Below are 17,491 nucleotides of genomic sequence, written 5' to 3'. Positions count from 1 at the left end.
GGAATCTTACCACCAGGAAAGAAGAAGAGCAAGCAGTGCAGCACATCCTTTGGATTCTGAGATTCTGCACATTGAACCTTCTCAAGCCAGGGACAGAAAGCTGTGACCGTGGAAAGTAGCAGAGGAGTAGCAGCACCAGAATCAAGGACCAGAGAAAGAGACACAGCAGTGGACTTCCCAATCCAATCCACACAGCAAGTAAATCTGAGTGACTATGTGCCTATAGGCACTTAATTGGGGGAGTTAGGTTTGCTGACCCATGGAGTCAGCATACCTTCAAGCTGAGTGCCTTTCAGGCAGAGGTTTATAGTGGAGCCATGTGTCCTGTGGGCCTTGACTGGAACAACTGTGCTCTAGGCATTTTTTGATCTATATTGTAATCTGTTAACTTCCATAATAAACCCCATAACTAAGTACTGTCTCTGAGCTCTGTGTGGCAATGGATCCTAGAACCCAGATAATGAGAAAGTGCTGTGGGACGGATGATTAATGTGTCGTTTTTTGCATTGTTTACGTCATACTGGGAGACATGTGACATTAAGCATTCTCTACAACAATGAAAGGTAAGGCAAATATCCACCAGAAAAAATAATTACAGACCTACAGACAAAAGTCCTCAGGATGTAGATCCATCTACTTGAGAGCAGAACTAACCTAGAATTTCTATCTTATCATTTCAGTAGTGTTCAAGCTTTTAAACTAGAATTCTTAATAATATAGCTTACATTAAGACCCAGTATGTACATTTATATTGATGGGAAAAAAGTTTTTAAAATAATAGCCTTAGAATATGTAATAACTTCTGATATAACTTATTCTCTTATTCATTCTTTAAAATATTCTGGTTGTTGTTGCTGTGATGTGCCGTGGAGTCGGTTCTGACTCATAGAGACCCTGTGCAGGGTTTCTGAGGCTGTACATTCTTTACAGGAACAGAAAGCCTCCTCTTTCTCCCACGGAACAGCTGGTAGTTTTCGAACTGCTGACTGTAAAGTTTGCAGTCCGATTCATAACCACTATGCTACCAGAGCTCCTTAAAATATTCTGGTTACAACCCACTAAATTAAATTCATAACCATGAGCCATAGTTTTAAAAACCTAAGCTGTAGGATACTGATTCTACTCAAAAATACCCTTTCCATCATACAGATTTCTTTTCCAAAATGTGGAAGAAAAGGACATAAAACTCATCTTGGATTATATCAGACAAAAAGTCTTTTCTAATACTAAAAAAATATAAAATTTATTTATTAAAAAAATGACTATAACCAGGCTGACCATCAGCCCTCACACTACGAGGAAGCCAGGCAGACACAGCTCTGTATTTTCTGTACCTCATCCGGTAGTGGATCCGGAGCGATGTCTTGTCATCGACAACAATGGTGCAATTTGGAGCGTACCAGAGCTTGGTGTCCTCATCGTACAGGGCAAAGAGGTTGTGACATAGAGGAGAGATACCTGGGAAAAGTGGGGAGTAAAGAACACATCAGGAAACTAAAGAGAAATACATCTGGCCATTTGTTTCCAAAGCATAACCTATGCAGAAATAAAGAATGATCTCATCCAAAAAGAATCCAGTTCATTCATCTCTTCTTGGGCAAATGTGGCTTCCAACCATGTTTAATCAGGCAGGTTTTAAGAAACAAGAACTACAGCTCCCAAGAGTACACACTGATGTTGTTAAATGCCACTGAGTAGGTTTTGACTCATAGCGACCCTGTATAAGGTTGTCAAGGCTGTAAATCTTTGCAGGAGCAGAAAGCATCATCTTTCTCCCATGGAGCAACTAGTGGGCTCAAACCACTGACATTGTAATCTGTAGTGCAGTGCTTATCATACAGAGCCACTATGATCCCCAGTCTATACTACTACCTCTTGACAAACCAGATGGCTGTTTAGTGCTGTTGAGCAGATTCTGACTCATAAGGACCCTATACAGGATTTCTGAGGAGCAGCTGGTGAGTTTGAACCACCAATCATGTGATGAGCAGTCCAGTGTTTACCCTACAGTGCCACACCAGCATGCCACAAACCAGATTATGACTGTTTGAAAGTAAAAATCTAATGCTATTTTCTCATTATGGTGTCTTTTGATGGAGTCCTTTCAAGCTCTGTTTAAGAAAGAAAAAGGCCATCTGAACCCATCTGAGGTACACCTTGCTAATCATAGTTAGAAATGTTCTGGCAGTTTTGGAAAGCCCCAATTGTTTAAACAATAAAATGTTTAAACAGTTCTAACATGCTGTGGTTATATATTAGATATGCAAAGTTCCTGGCAGTAGCATAAGAAATGTGTGTTAGAATAAATAACATCCAAAGTGATTTTTTGTCAGTAATTAAAGTCTATTACCATTAATAATAAATATACTTTTTAAGTACTCTGTATAGTTATCATAAATATTTTTTATTAGTAGCAAATGAAAAAGAAGATATATGCTTAACAAAGCAGGTCAACAAGTGCTGTCTCGCCTCCCCGCCCCACCATCTGCCTTCTTAAATTCAAGAATGATAGTAAAAGATAAGGAAGCTTGTGAAGCCAAGAAAACACCTCTTCACTCACTTGAGCCCATGAGCAAAATGACACAGACCTACACAGTTCAAACCCTCCAGCAGTGCTGAGGAAGAACGATGAGGCTGTCTGCTCCTGTAAAGATTTACAGTTCCAGAAACCCTACATAGGGTCACAATGAACTGGAATAGATGTACGGCAGTGATTTTTTAGATTTTGGGGGTACAGGTGGGGTGACTGGCAGTGACAACAATTATAGATACTTTCATGCACAAAGCCCCAAATTAAGACACTGTGAACTTCTTGTTGTTGTTAGGTGCCATCAAATCAGTACCGACTCATAGCGACTCTATGCACAGCAGAACGAAACACCGCCTGATCCTGGGCCAACCTCACTACTGTTGCCGTGCTTGGCCAATCTATCTCGTTCAGGGGGGTCTTCCTCTTTTTCTCTGACCCTCTACCTTACCAAACATGATATTCTTCTCCAGCAACTGGTCCCTCCTGACAATATGTCCAAAGTATGAGAGAAGAGGTTTGCCATCTTGGCCTCTAAGGAGCATTCTGGCTGCACTTCTTCCAAAATGAATCTATTGGTTCTTTTGGCAGCTCATGGTACTTTCAATATTCTCCAACACCATAAATCACAAGCATCAATTTTGCTATGGTCTTGCTTCTTCACCATCCAGCTTTCGCATGCATATGAGGTTATTGAAAATACCGGGGCTTGGGTCAGGTGCACCTTAGTCCTCAAGCTGACATCTTTGCTCTTCAACACTTTAAAAAGGTCTTGTGCAGCAGATTTGCCTAATGCAATATGTCGTCTGATTTCATATGACTGCCGATTCCACAAGTGTTGATAGTTGATCCAAGAAGAATGAAGTCCTTGACAACTTCAATGTTTTCTCCATTGATAAGAACGCTGTTTATCAGTCCAGTGACAACGAATACAGATACTTTTATGTGCAAAGCCCCAAATTAAGATGCTGAGAACTTAAATAACCATAAAACATGGGAGCAGAGGAGATTACTGGCATTTGTTTTCCAAGTCAGATGCTCGGAAGTGAGACTGGCATTAACGGAGCCTTCAATGTGGCCTCTGACCACCTAGACAGGGGTCTTGCCATGTAGACAATGAGTTAAGAAGTTGGCATCTGGATGTCCTCTCCAGAATGTCTCAATTTGTGCCTTTCCAGAAATTTGAGAGGTAACCCCTCAGATGTTATACTCCTCCCTTATAAACAGAAAAGATGGAGCTAAACTTTAAAGAGCATTTCTCTACAGAATATGGACACATAGCTTCTACAATCAGTGTTAACTGAACTATGTCTCAGCTACACTATTGTTGTTCGTTCTTAAATTGACTTCTGTGGGCTGGCCTTAAAAGTGTATTATTTCTTTATAATATCATTGGCATATCCTTATCTGAATGCACTGACACACTATATATTTTTTTTACATAAGAATGTTTAAGTTCAACTTACATATTTATAAGAATGTAAATTTTAAGAAAACATCAAGATTAATACCTAATAATTACAAAACATCATTAAGAAAAAGCTTTGGGCCAAACTTCATAATGTGTAAGAAGAAAGACATGGTGTACATTTTCTGGGTTTAATGCTGTACGTTTTCTGGACTCTGAAATTTAAACAACAACGTCTGCTTTGGGCTACCACAAAATGAAACTGCCACAAAACTGGGACATACATTTTCATCCATCCCTCAAAAGGAGGAAAGTAACAAGGGTTATCATGACCTTTCCTTTTTTTTGTTTTTTTCTAAATAAATGTTTTACTGTGAATTATGTGATAGTTTACATGGGAGACCATTAGTTTTACATTCATTCTATCATATATCGTTTCATTGCCATAGTTATAATCCCATCCATGCATCATCAACCAACCAAAGGGTATACCCTGCAAGCCTGCCCCCCACCCCACCACCCATGGTCGTCAGCACATAGCTCTTTTCCCTCTCTGGATCTCAAGTCCCCAGCTGCTCCATCTCTCTGCGTCATCATCTCTGTCCATTTCAGGCTTCACTGCTTCTCTGGGTAGGATCCCGCTCTCAGCTCTTCTCCATTGATGGTCCCAGGGCCCTCCGCTCCTAGACTGAAAAGTTAAACACTCCCCTCCTTGCTGTAAAATGTCCACCTTTACATTTCCAACCCTCACAATCAGTCCTGATAACAATTATTCACTATTGCATCACAAGAGACGCATCTGCATTTCTTTTCATCAGCCGCACCTAGACAGATTGGATACTACTCACTGGAGACTCTACCTTCCTCCATGCCCTGTGGATCTAGGTTCCCTCTTGAAAGCTTGTAAGCCAGTCACTTCTTGCCTTTGTAGTCCCCACCCCACCCCCACCTGCATTTTGGGTAGCCAATGTCCAAGTTGCCCATCCCTGTCTACTCTGTGTATGGAGAGGGTGGGAATGACCCTTGGTGTATAGATTTGGTCCCTCTTTTGAGCTACTGCATCCATAGGTGTATGTCAAGTTCATCAAATTGTATCAGATGATGCTTTTTTCCTCTTCTTTCTTCTTCAGGTTGAGCTCTGATCATCCAGTCATTGGAGCCAGGTCAAGTGGGTATTATCTGCAAGTGTGGGTGTTCTTGTGCATATGCCCTCTGTTCTTGTCAGCTGGACGCTTCACTCTCCACTCTAGTCCTCTGTGGCTGTGTCACTGACTCTGAGCCCATGAGTCCCTAGGTCTTGCCACACTGCTGGCCGACCAGGTCTCCACCCGGGTTCACAGGAGTCTACTGAACGTTGTAGGGCTTAGCTCGCTGCTTCATTGTTGTTTTTCCCTCACTTCCCCTTATCGGTGACGTGTGTAACACACTATAGTTTTGAAGCAGAGCTCGTTTGTAATAATGCAACCATCTATAATTGTAGCACAGGTCTGGTTCTAACAGTATTACTAGAGAGATCAAAGATACCTTTTTGTAGAAAAGTACTGCTTACCAATAATAATACTATACATTTACTGAAGGCATCTGTGATAGTTAAGGTTTTGTGTCCACTTGACTGGACACAGTGATTTGGCAGTTTATCCACATGGTAAAACCTTAATACAAGCACAGCTGACTCTATGGTGATTGGCTATGAGCAACCAATCAATTGAAAGAATTTTCCCTTGGGGGTGTGGCAGGATCCCAATATAATGGACAAGCAGGAAAAGCTTGCTTTCTTTTCTTGGGGACTTGGAACTGTACAACTGTGAGCCATTTCCTTGACTTCTCTTTACATCTATACATCTATATGTTCCACTGGTTTTGCTTCTCTAGAGAACCCTGCCTAAGAAAGGATCAGACTAAAATGCACTACACTTATTATCTTTTAATTTTACTAACTTCTAATGATGTCAGTATTTTTTGCCATTTTACAAATAAAGAAATGACAGTCTCTGAGGTTTAGTATTTTAATCAAGGTTGTTGTTGCTGTTGTTAAATGTCACCAAGTCAGTTCTAACTCAGAGACCCTGTATAGGGTTTCCAAGGAGTGGCTTGAACTGCCAAGCTTATCCTATGATGCCATCCCTTATTCAAGGTTACTCAGTTAACAAAATTCAGAGTTGGGATTCTAACTAAGATAGAACTACTAAAGGGATGAAACAACTAGGGCTTAAGGAAAGAATTTTACCAGATGCTGCTGAAAAACAGAAAACAATACTGCCACCCATGTTATCACATACATATAACAACAATGAAGATACAAGAATTGGCGGCATTCCATGTTTATAGACATTTTTTAAATGAATACACTTTTGCAACATTTCCATGAGTCAGTTACAGAAGAGACACCACACATACATCTCCACAGCCTGGACTTGGAAACTAATGCCCCCATAGTGAATGCCCTTAAGTCCAGACTTCTCTCATCTCCTGTCAGGCTTTGGGGCTCTCTGATGTCATCCTCGTTAGCAGCAGTAACTAAAGCCCCCAGTAACTATAGCCCCTAACATTCTAGAAAAATGATCCCTGCTAGCAAACTAGCTGAGCTTGTAGCCCATACACAAAAGACAGATAGGTTGGCTAAGCGGATAAACCAAATCTCAAGGGAAAGGAGCACGGAAAAATGGAGTCTGAAGAGAAACAGAAGCTCCAATTTACAGCTAGTGGTAATACTAAAATACCTTTAAAGCTGCTGTCTAATGCTGGTCTCTTGTAGACTTTGCCACCTATTCAAAATCACTTTACCATTATTACTGCATTTCCCCTGATAATCTATAACTTGGCACCATTTTATTTCATGCTATGTTAGTCAGTAAAGGTCTACTGTAACTTTCTATACAACACCTACTTCTCCCTTCTCTCTTATTAGAACTCTACTATTTAAAACATCCCCAACAGAAAAAGTCATCATTTTCAATAGAAAAACACATATCAGGAAGAAAATGGATTTCATAGACAAGCTCTACTAACAAGGTAGGTGTTTCTTTGAAAACCTGTACAATCCACGCAGAGTTGTTCTCAGGGTTAAAGATGACATAAAGATGGATCAGACTTTCTGGCACCATAGCTAGTTCCTTCATCATCAAAAATTGTGTGACTAGATCTTTTTAAAAACACTGTCACTGAGATAGAATTTAAATACCACAAATCCACCCATTTTAAGCGTGCATCTTGATTTTAGTATATCTACAGAGTTGTACAACTATCATCACAATCTAAGTGGATTTTATTCAATTCTTAATTCTGATTCAATTTTGTCATTTAAAATTAGGTAGGCAAAACCTGCCTAAAGAGTCCAAGTTTAAAGGACAGATAAAAGGTCTTTATTTTCTTAGTTTGGCTCTCCACCTTCTCTGCGTGTGGTAAGTTATGTTTAACAGGACAAGGCTCACTTTAAATTTTTTAAAAAAAGATTGTGCTGTTCAAAACCTCCGTGTCCTTTTCACAACTGGGCAGCTTGACCCTGACCAAGCTACAAAGAGAAATTCAGTTTCTCACTTCAGCTCAGCATGGGCAGAGGTGGGAGTGTAGGAAGTAGGAAGAAGAGGGTATTCCCATTCCCACAGCAGAAGAATGCATCCAAATTTACAAAAGAAACATTGAATCTTTGTCAAGCGCCAGAGATGTTACTTGTTGAGCCAGTAATTCTGTGGCAGGTGCTTTAACTATATATAGTTAGTATTGATATTACACCTGTCTTACAGATGAGGGGAAGCACCATTCCCTAGGACCCCACAGTGCAGGCATGACAGAGCAGGACCAGGGCTACTTTACAGATGAAGAGGCGTCCAGGGGTGGTGTCCCATGGTTAGTACAACGTGCTGGCTATCTGAAAGGTTGAAAGCTCAAGCTGGCCCAAAGGCACCTTAGGAGAAAGGTTGGGTGACCCACTTCTGAAGAATCAGCCATGGGAAATGCTAAGAAGCACTAGTTCGACTGTGACGCACACGGGCTCACCATGTGTCAGGAGTGACTTGACGGTGACTGCTGTGTTTTTTAAGAGCTGAAGAAAGTGAAACTATCAGAAGAGAAATCAATCACAGGTCTAAGGCCATGTGGACGCAATGTGACAGAGGCAGATGGAGCCCCCGGCTCCCAGAGTCCACACCTCTTTCCAGTCAGCCACATTATAAGGAAGAGAGACACTCAGATCTGCTTCTGGAATGCTCTGCCACTGAAACCCTCCCTGAGCCCTGTACTCACGGCATTCCTGTGCGGCCTTGATGCACAGCTCCTCAGCCGTGTACTCCCCGCTGGCCAGCCGGAGGGGCTCCCTGTCCGGCAGATAGAAGATCACTTCCACCCCTGGCTCAGGGGCCTCCAGATTTACCTCAGTCTTCTTGGAGCTCCTCATTTTAGCACAGAAAGCCATGGCATTGCAGTCCTCTTTTATATTTAGATACTGCAGTGGAAGGACAATAAAGGCTGTAGTCACTCTTATATGCTAAAAGTTCTAGTGGCAAAAGGTGTTATGGAGTTAAGAAGCAGACATAATTACTGGACAAGGGCTTCTCCCTGTCTGTTTCAGCCCCCCAAATTAAACACATCAGAGCTTATGAGAGATGGAAAGTACAGAAAATAATTAATGGTGCATACCAGGTAATTAATTGCAGCCAGGCCATATTCTCACAAATCAGAATAATTTTAGATAGGACCCAATTTTGGTTTCATTATTTACATACATGTTGGAGTTGGAAAATGTGGCCTATTCAGGAAACACTACATTATGGATTAGTTACTACAATAACCTCCACGGAAATCACATAACCTTTGAATGTACCTATGTCATGGATCACACTATCCTTTAATTTTAGTTGTTTCCCTCACTAAACAACATATGCTTGAAAGGGCATGAAAAATGTTTTTCTTCTCTTCATATCACCTACATATTTTCTTGTCCCCAGACTCCTATTTTTCTATTGTCTCCCAAGCCAACGTTGACTTAGCACCTCCAAGTGATGTCTTAATAAGACATCACATCCTCTACTGGCTTCCAATTACTTAGAGACTAGGTTTCAGAACAGAGGTCCTCCCGTACCTGACCCAGAAGCCCCACTGGCTTCATCGTCTACAACTCCCAGCCTCTTACTTCATATGTTTGGAACTCACGAAGCTGCCCACTGCTCTTCCACCCCACCATGCCATTTCTCATTTCCCTGCCTTTGCTTGGATTCCTCTACCAGGAATACCTTTCCAGCTCAGCTCTGTCATGGCAAACGTTGACTATCTTTAGAACTCAGCTCAAATATTACTTCCTCCAGAAAGCCCTCTCGAAGCCTCTACCCAGACCCCTGGGTTAGATGCCCTCTCTTCTGAGCTCCCAAACTTCCCCACACTGCACTGACCACACTGTACTGTGACCGGCCATCTTATTCATGTGTCTCTCTGTTCCTCCTCCCCCATACTGTGAAACTTTTAAAGTACAAGGACTGTATTAGTCATCTCTATATCACCAGTAGCTGGCACGCAGTCTAGCCCAAAATGAGTATTTGCTGGATGATCTAAGGAAAATCTCCAAACAAGAAAAGTCATAAAGGGTAGGCCATAGTCACTGCTCTCCTTCACCAAATTCATTTGCTTGGTCTATATGCCACTCTGGTGAGATAAGAGGCTGAAAGGAGAGGCATAGGCCAGATACGTCTCAGTGTGACAAACTGAGAAGCATTCAATTGTAATTAGTCTACAAAATAAAACTGGAAAACAGAATCTTTCAAGAACATTCTGTAAAGGCAGAGAGACTACCTTGAGATTCAGAACTTACCTTGAGATTCAACTCAACAGGCAAAATAATTTTATATTCCAGTACTAACTTCTGCCCTGTCCTACCCCATCCCATTTGAAAATAGATGGGGGGGGGAGGGAAATAAAGTGCTAAAAGCCTGCTTTATAATGTAAGGTAAAGCTTTATCCTTGAGATTCTTCACATACATGACATGGAAGAATTCAACAAGTGTTATATCATGAAATCCTAAGGAAATAAATAATCAGGCAGGTATACATAATTATGGAAGATTTAGGACCATATGAAACAGTAAAAAGAAATACAACCTACAATGTTCAACAACAGAAGACTCACTAAATATTTATACTGTCATAGGGAATACTATACAGCTATTAAAAGGGCTGACATAAAGTGATATGAACCAACATTACAAGATACACATGATATATTGCAAAGTAAACAAAGTGTAACAAGTCTAGTATGATCCTTTTGGTTATGTATATGCATGTAAAAATCTAGATGGATACATAACAAATTGCTAGTAGTGGCCACTACCTAGGAGAGATTACATGGGAACTTTGACTTGTATTACCTGTTTTCATACTCTTGGGAAAAAATTGTTAACTTGCACACTCAACTTTCAAAATGAACAAAACTAAAAATGTGCATTTAAAAAAAATAAAGACAATAAATGCAGACAGTCCTAATCATCCAAGATCACAATTTCATTATTCTTTTTTTAAAAAGCTGGACATTTTTTCCCCTCCTTTTAATAAAATATGCAAATCTACGTACCTGCATTTATTCGGTTGTCTAATGTCTCCCAAAAGCAACCTTGATTTTCTTTTCCACTTTCCTAAGTCCAGTTAGAGCCGAGCTAAGGATAAAGAGGAATAAATAAATTAGCTATAGAGGTAACTGCATCAGAAAATAAGAGAACACTTTCATTAAGGAAGTAGTACAAATCATACAGTAAACAAGCAGGAAAAAGCATTTGGGAGGAAGGAAAAAAAAAGATTGATGGGGACCTCGAGAGGACAAAAAGGTATGTTGAGGTGTAACCATCAAAGAAAATATAATTTTCACTACTTTGAGAACGAAAGCCGGGGACTTCTGCTTCCAGGCATAAAGTGTGCCGTGTAGCTTAAATGCAGACTGTGCCCCTTTCTGCCAACACCCTCTCCCCTGTGGTATGAACAAGAGCTCGGGTGACCCAAAGATGTGCCTTTACTCCACATTCCCCTTTCCTTTAGAATCCCATCCTTTCACCACCAACTGTCCTGGGCCTCATTTTAATAATAAAAGAAAATATGGTATGGTAAAAGGAAGAGTTCCTAGCAATACATGTAACTCAAGCTTTCAGTTCACCAAATAGTCTTTGAGCCATTCTTATGGGAAATTTAGATAGCAAATAAAGACCTTGGCCTCACCCAAAAGTCTAATGTACAATATGTAAGGCTATCAGGTTGGTTTTGTAGTAATAAAATTATCCTGGTCTCATCTTTACCACCAACTACCTCTCCACACTAAAACCTTTTTTTTTTTTTTTTTTTTAATTCAGCAGTGCTTTAACAACTCTCCTTGTTGCTTCTCATAAATTCTTTTTAAATAGTGGAATCAAATATTTTCACAAAGAAGAACTACCCTTAGTGATTTGAAAGTGGTTTTCAAGTCAATACTGATTGTGTTTTATCGGAATCCTGGCAGTCTGTGGCATTCCAATGCAGTGGAGGGGAAAAAAAGAGGTTGGATCACCACTGTAGCTAGGAAATCAACATTCCCCACAGGTCTTACAATTGAAGACGGGAGATGACCCACATTAAATGGCAGAAAGCAATCTAAAATCAATAGTATGGCACAATATCATTTTCTGTACTGCTTCCAAATTCTGGCGACAAACACTGGTGAGGGCTAGTTGGGAAAGGCTACCCTATAGTGGGAGAGACTTAAACAGAAGAGAAGGTGGCAGACTATGAAAAAGATGCAAGCAGGAATGTTGATGTGGCTATCTGACATGAATAGAAATGATGCCCTGCATCAAAACCATAATCTGAAATTATTGTTATTCCAACTCATACCTCATAACAACCTTACAGGGCAGAGTTGAGCTGATTCTTAGGGTTTCCTAGACTGTATTCTTTATGGAAGCAGGGCACTAGTTGTCTCTCCTACTGAGCTGCTGATGGGTTTGAATCACTGACCTTTAGGTTAATGGCAGGCCAAGCAGTTAGCATCTGTGTCACTCTGGCTCCTACATACTAATGTCTTGCTCAGAAACAGAGTCCCAAACACTACATTTAGAAGATTTAATCTGTCAAGTATTTTGGGGGGGAATGTTTTATTGTGAATTGAGTGAAGGTTTACAAAGCACATCACCAGTTTTACACTCAGCAGATCACAGACATTGCTTGATTACAATGGTTACAACCCCCTCCATATACCATCATTTAACAGTATTTACCTCTATTTATAGGAGCTCTGGTAGCGTAGTGGTTACAAATCGGGCTGCGAACTGCAAGGTCAGCAGTTTGAACCTACCAGCTGTTCCACGGGAGAAAGATGAGGCTTTCTGCTCCTGTAAAGATTTACAGCCTTGGAGACCCTGTACAGGGTCACTAAGAGTCGGAATCGACTCGACAGCACTTAACAATAACAACAACAACCTCTACTTATGAGTCCTCGTGTGGCGTTGTGGGTTAATGCAGTTCAAACTGCAAAGCTGTTTGAATTTCAAGATTGGTGGTTCAAGCTCACCAGCTCACCAGCTGCTCCTCGGAAACCCTGTACAGGGTCACTAAGGGTTGGAATCAACTCGATGGCACTTAACAACAACCTCTATTTATTTAATTACTACATTCTTCCTTGTGTCGCCAGCTACCTTCATCTTTCCTCTGCCAACCTTCCTCTTGTTGTATACTGCCTGCCCTGTCACCCATGTTAACATGTGTCTAACCTTGAGCTCGTGAATAATTTTCCCGCCCCCTCCCACAGTAACTATCACAGGTTGTTCCTTTTATTAAAAAAATATTTTAACTTTTTACATTGGTCTCAACAATATTTGTCCTTTTATAAAATTTAGCCTAGAGATTAAACATCTTGAGAAAACTGTATTAGTAACAGAATAATATGCAATTTCTAGACAACATGTAATTACCATGAAAGATATCATTGCTGATGTCAGATGGATCTTGGCTAAAAGTACAGAATACCAGAAAGATGTTTGTTTTTGTTATGTGCCATTGAATCGGTTCTAACTCACATCAACCCTGTGTAGGGTTTCTGAGGTTGTATATCTTTGTGGGAGCAGAAAGCCTCATCTGTCTTCCTTAGAGCAGCTAATGGGTTTGAATCTCTGACCTTGTGGTTCACAGTCCACGGCTTCTCCTCTAGAGCCACCATGCTTCAAGAAAGATGTTTACTTGTATTTTATTTACTATACAAAGGCATTTGATTGTTGGATCATAACAAATTATGTTGACTATTGCAAGGACTAGGAATTCCAGAACACTTAATTATGCTAATAAGGAACCTATACATATACTAAGAAGCAGTTGTTCAAACAAAACAAAGGGTTATTACATGGCTTGAGGTCACAAAAAGTGTATCTCAGGGAAGGGTCCTATTACCATATTTATTCAATCTGTATGCTGAGCAAATCATCTGAGAGGCTGGATTCTATGAAGAAGAAAAGACTATACTATGGTATCAGAAGGAGCCCTCATAGAGTAGTGGATTATGAGCTGGGCTGCTAACTGCAAGGTCAGTAGTTAAAATCTATTGGTTACTCCCTGGAAGAATGATGAAGCTTTCTGCTTCTGTAAAGATTTACATCCTTGGAAACCCCTATGCAGGGTTGCTATGAGTTGGAACTGACTCAGTGGCACACAACCACCACCACCACCACAGTATCAAGACTGGAGGAAGGCTCATTAACAGCCTGTGATATGCAGATGACACAGCCTAGCTTGCTGAAAATGAAAAGAACATGAAGCACTCGATGAAGATCAAAGAAATACAGTCTCCATATGGATTATACTTCAACATAAAGAAAACAAAAATCTTCACAACTAGACCAATAAGCAACATAATGCATGGAGAAAAGACTGAAGTTGTAAAGGATTTCATTTTACTTAGATCCAAAATCAACATTGATGAAAGCAGTAGTCAAATCATCAAGTGGCATATTATACTGAGCAAATCGACTACAAAAGATCTCTTTAAAGTGTTAAAAAATAAAAGTTGTCACTTTTAGGACTGTGCCATGACCCAATCTATGGCATTTCAATTGTTTCATATGCATGTGAAAGCTAGACAACGATTAAGGAAGACCACCAAGGTCTTGACCACCATAATATGAATTATGAAGCGGATGAAGAATATTGAACACATGAGTGGGCGTCCAAAAGTTCACGGAAATTACACTATTTAAAAATTCTTATTTTCCATCAGCTTTTTGAAGCCCCTTATATCATGGACTGCCAGATGATCCAATGATCAAATCTGTCTTGGAAGAAGAACAGCCTTAGAATTTGAGTGTTCCTTAGAATTAAGACTGGTGAGATTTCATATCTCAAGTACTTTGGACATGCTATCAGGATGGCTCAGTCCCTGGAGTAGGACATCATGCTTGGATAAGTCAGTAAAAAAGTGGAAGACCCTCAACAAGATGGACTAATACAGTAGATGGAAACATGGCATGATTGTGAAGCTGGTACAGGACCGGGGAGAATTTAGTTCTGTTGTGTATAGGGTCAGTGAGTTGAAACTGACTCCACAGCAACTAAAAACAACAATAACACGATGTTCAATATGCTGATTCAATAACAATGAAAACATTTACTAAGTGAATAGTACATTCAGCAAACAAACCAAAATCTCAGCTCTCATGAAACTGACATTCTGATGATAAAAATAAAAAGCATTCAAAACCTGAGGTTCTAGGCACTTTAAATCTAAAACTGCTGATTCATTTATATAAAATAACAACTCTGCTCACTCAGGATGACAAGTGCTTTTAAGCTGTTAAAAGTATGTATGTACTAGCTTCATTCAAATATCACTCCTTTCAAAATTAGCCAGGGACTGTGATCTAAGTATATTATTTTTAGAGCAGGTAGAAAAGGAAAATATCAGTTTATAAATGCTTTGCATCAACTCAAGAAATGAACTCCACTTGATTTCTTGATTCAATTATGAAGTCTATCAATGAATACTCGAAAAACCGATCAGGCAGAACCATAAAAAACCCTGTAGTTCACTGGGATTCAATCCCTATCCCAAATGAAAACAAGACATTTAGAAAATGGGAAGGATAAATGTAATTGCAAAAAATGAACCAAACATCACTCCCAAAGTCCTCTCTACTCAGCTGGGTTAAACAATCCATTGTAATGGCCACACAGAACTCAGACACCATACTCACAGAATAGTGGGGTTTATTAGGGAAGTTAACAGGATCAGAAAATACTCAGGGCATAGTTCTTCCAGTCAGGATAGTCTCTCCTCAACTGTGCCCACAGGTAGGCCTCTCTCTACCTGGTCAATGTGAAAAAGCTCCTTTAGAGCTGCTGATAAATGACTCCAGGTATACTATCCCACCATAAACCTTAGCCTAAATGCACTTGGCTCTAGTTCTGTGGGTCAAACCTAGCTCCTCCAATTAACTCTGCAAGCAAGTCTCCTAAGTCACTCAGCTTTGCTTGGCTTTGTACACTGGTAGGCCCACTGCTGTCTCATGGTCTGGATGTTGGTACTGCTGCTGCTCCTGCATGTTTCAAGGAGATTAAATGTGCTGGGATCTCAGTGTCCAAAGGACGTACTCAACCCCTGGTCCTTCTTCTTTTAACAATAGTGAAATCCCCCCTTACTGCTTCTCAGATGGCTCATTTTAGCCATTCTAATGATTATGGCACAAACATGCTTGTGCCACACCAGGACTCCAGTGCTACAATCATTGGAATGTTACTGGCAGAGACATATATACAATGCTAAACACATATACAATGATGGTTAAAATCTAGGGTAAGAATTAACATAAAATATTGTGGGTATGTGACTCTTATTTGCTATATGTTCTTAAGTTGGTTCCAACTGATAACGACCCTGTGCAGAACATAAGAAACACTGTCCAGTCCTGTGCCATCCTCACAATTGATGTTACATACAGCCCACTGTTGCTGCCACTATGGCAGTCCATTTTGTTGGGGGGTCTTGCTCTTTTTCTAGGGACTGGTCCCTCCTGGCAACATGTCCAAAGGACAAGGGGCGAAGTCTCGCCATCCTTGTTTCCAGGGAACATTCTGGCTACTCTTCTTTCAAGGCATATTTGATTGTTCTTCTGGCAGTCCATGGTATTTTTAATATCCTTTGCCAACATCGCAATTCAAATGCATCAGTTATTCTACAGTCTTCCTTAATCATTGTACAACTTTTAGCATGCATATGAGGTGATTGAAAATACCATGGCTTGGGTCAGGCTCACCTCAGTCCTCAAACTAGATTAAAAACAACAACAAAAACAAACTGGTTATTTTGCAACACATTTGCCTAATGCAAGATGTCATTTTATTTCTTTTTCATTATCAGTCTCTTTAATTAGGTATTCTAAGGAGAAAAAAGGAGGATGGGTCGAGTGGTGAGGGTGGTGCTTCCTGAGTCCCAGTCGGCAATCGGTCAGTCTTATGGCAGCTAGATCTTGCTGGGGTCAAAGCAATTGGATTCCATGATGGGGAGGCCATTGGCCTCTCTGTACTTCACAAGTCTCTCAGCTTTCCTGCGGGCCCACTCTCGCATCCTGTAGTCAGGCAGATAAACCACAAAGGTGCTGCCAAGGACTAGGACGATGGAGAAGCAAAAGAAGAAGACAACATGCATGTTCCAGATGTCCGCAACAGGATCCTTGTCGTAACCATGGGACTCTGGGTTCTTCTTGTATAGGTTTTCGTTCTCGGGATCTCGGTCTTCCTGCCAACGTATGGTCGGTTCTAGCGGCCACTTCCCCGCCATGGGGGGCGGTGCAACTACGGCTCTGGATTCCCAGTGGACACGGGCAACCGGGAGCCCTAGCAATCTGTGTGTTGCCACCAAAAGGCAGCCAGCACACAAAAACAACAGCCCAGCCGCCATGACAGAAGGTTCCGCAGCGTCTCAGAGGCGAGGGCGGAAATGGGATCTGCGCAGCTGCAGCTGGCCAGAGCGCGATAATCCTCGCTCTGGCCCCACTGTACTAAATAAATCCCAGGTCGACTTTGTTTTCAAATGAGGCTAGAGTACCCTCTGTCATGGCTTCGTGGGACCAGCTACATTCTATTCCTCTCAGGATGACAAGCTGCTTATTTTTTCTCATTTGATTTCTTGACTGCTGCTTCCATGAGTGTTTATTGTGAATCCAAGCAAAATGAACTCTGGTAGTTTCCATCTTTTCTCCATTTATGTTAATGCTATTAATAGGTCCAGTTCTGAGGATTTTTGTTTTCTTTACATTGAAGTGTAATCCATAGTGAAGGGTGTCATCTTTGATCTTCATCAGCATGTATTTTAAGTCCAGACAAGCAAGGTTGCATCATCTGCTCACTGTAGCTTGTCAATGAGTCTTCTTTTAATCCTGATACAATATTTTTCTTCATCTAAAGGAGCTCTGGTAGCGTAGTGGTTACGAATCGGGCTGCTAACCTTAAGGTCAGCTGTTCGAAACTACCAGCCGCTCCGCGGGAGAAAGATGAGGCTTTCTACTCCCGTAAAGATTTACACCCTTGGAAACCCTGTGCAGGGTCGCTATGGGTCGGAACCGACTCGA

General features: G+C 40.9%; 1 protein-coding gene and 1 pseudogene across 1 annotated transcript in view; both read right to left on the bottom strand.

The window, feature by feature from the left end:
• Positions 1 to 10,557, bottom strand: part of JAK1 (Janus kinase 1) — a 65,503-nt gene extending 54,946 nt beyond the window's left edge. Inside the window, exons 1-3 of the mRNA XM_006862458.1 lie at positions 10,492 to 10,557; positions 8,178 to 8,376; positions 1,335 to 1,458 (exon numbers count right to left, since the gene is read on the bottom strand). Of these exons, the coding sequence (XP_006862520.1) occupies positions 1,335 to 1,458; positions 8,178 to 8,376; positions 10,492 to 10,497 (329 nt within the window). The 5' untranslated portion in view covers positions 10,498 to 10,557. The remainder of the gene's footprint in view (positions 1 to 1,334; positions 1,459 to 8,177; positions 8,377 to 10,491) is intronic.
• Positions 10,558 to 16,383: 5,826 nt separating this feature from the next.
• LOC102836064 lies at positions 16,384 to 16,701 on the bottom strand (annotated as a pseudogene).
• Positions 16,702 to 17,491: the final 790 nt, after the last annotated feature.

The sequence above is a fragment of the Chrysochloris asiatica genome, unplaced genomic scaffold, assembly GCF_000296735.1.
Source record: "Chrysochloris asiatica unplaced genomic scaffold, ChrAsi1.0 scaffold00048, whole genome shotgun sequence".
NCBI lineage: Eukaryota > Metazoa > Chordata > Mammalia > Afrosoricida > Chrysochloridae > Chrysochloris > Chrysochloris asiatica.
This window is presented reverse-complemented; position numbering and strand designations above follow the sequence as displayed.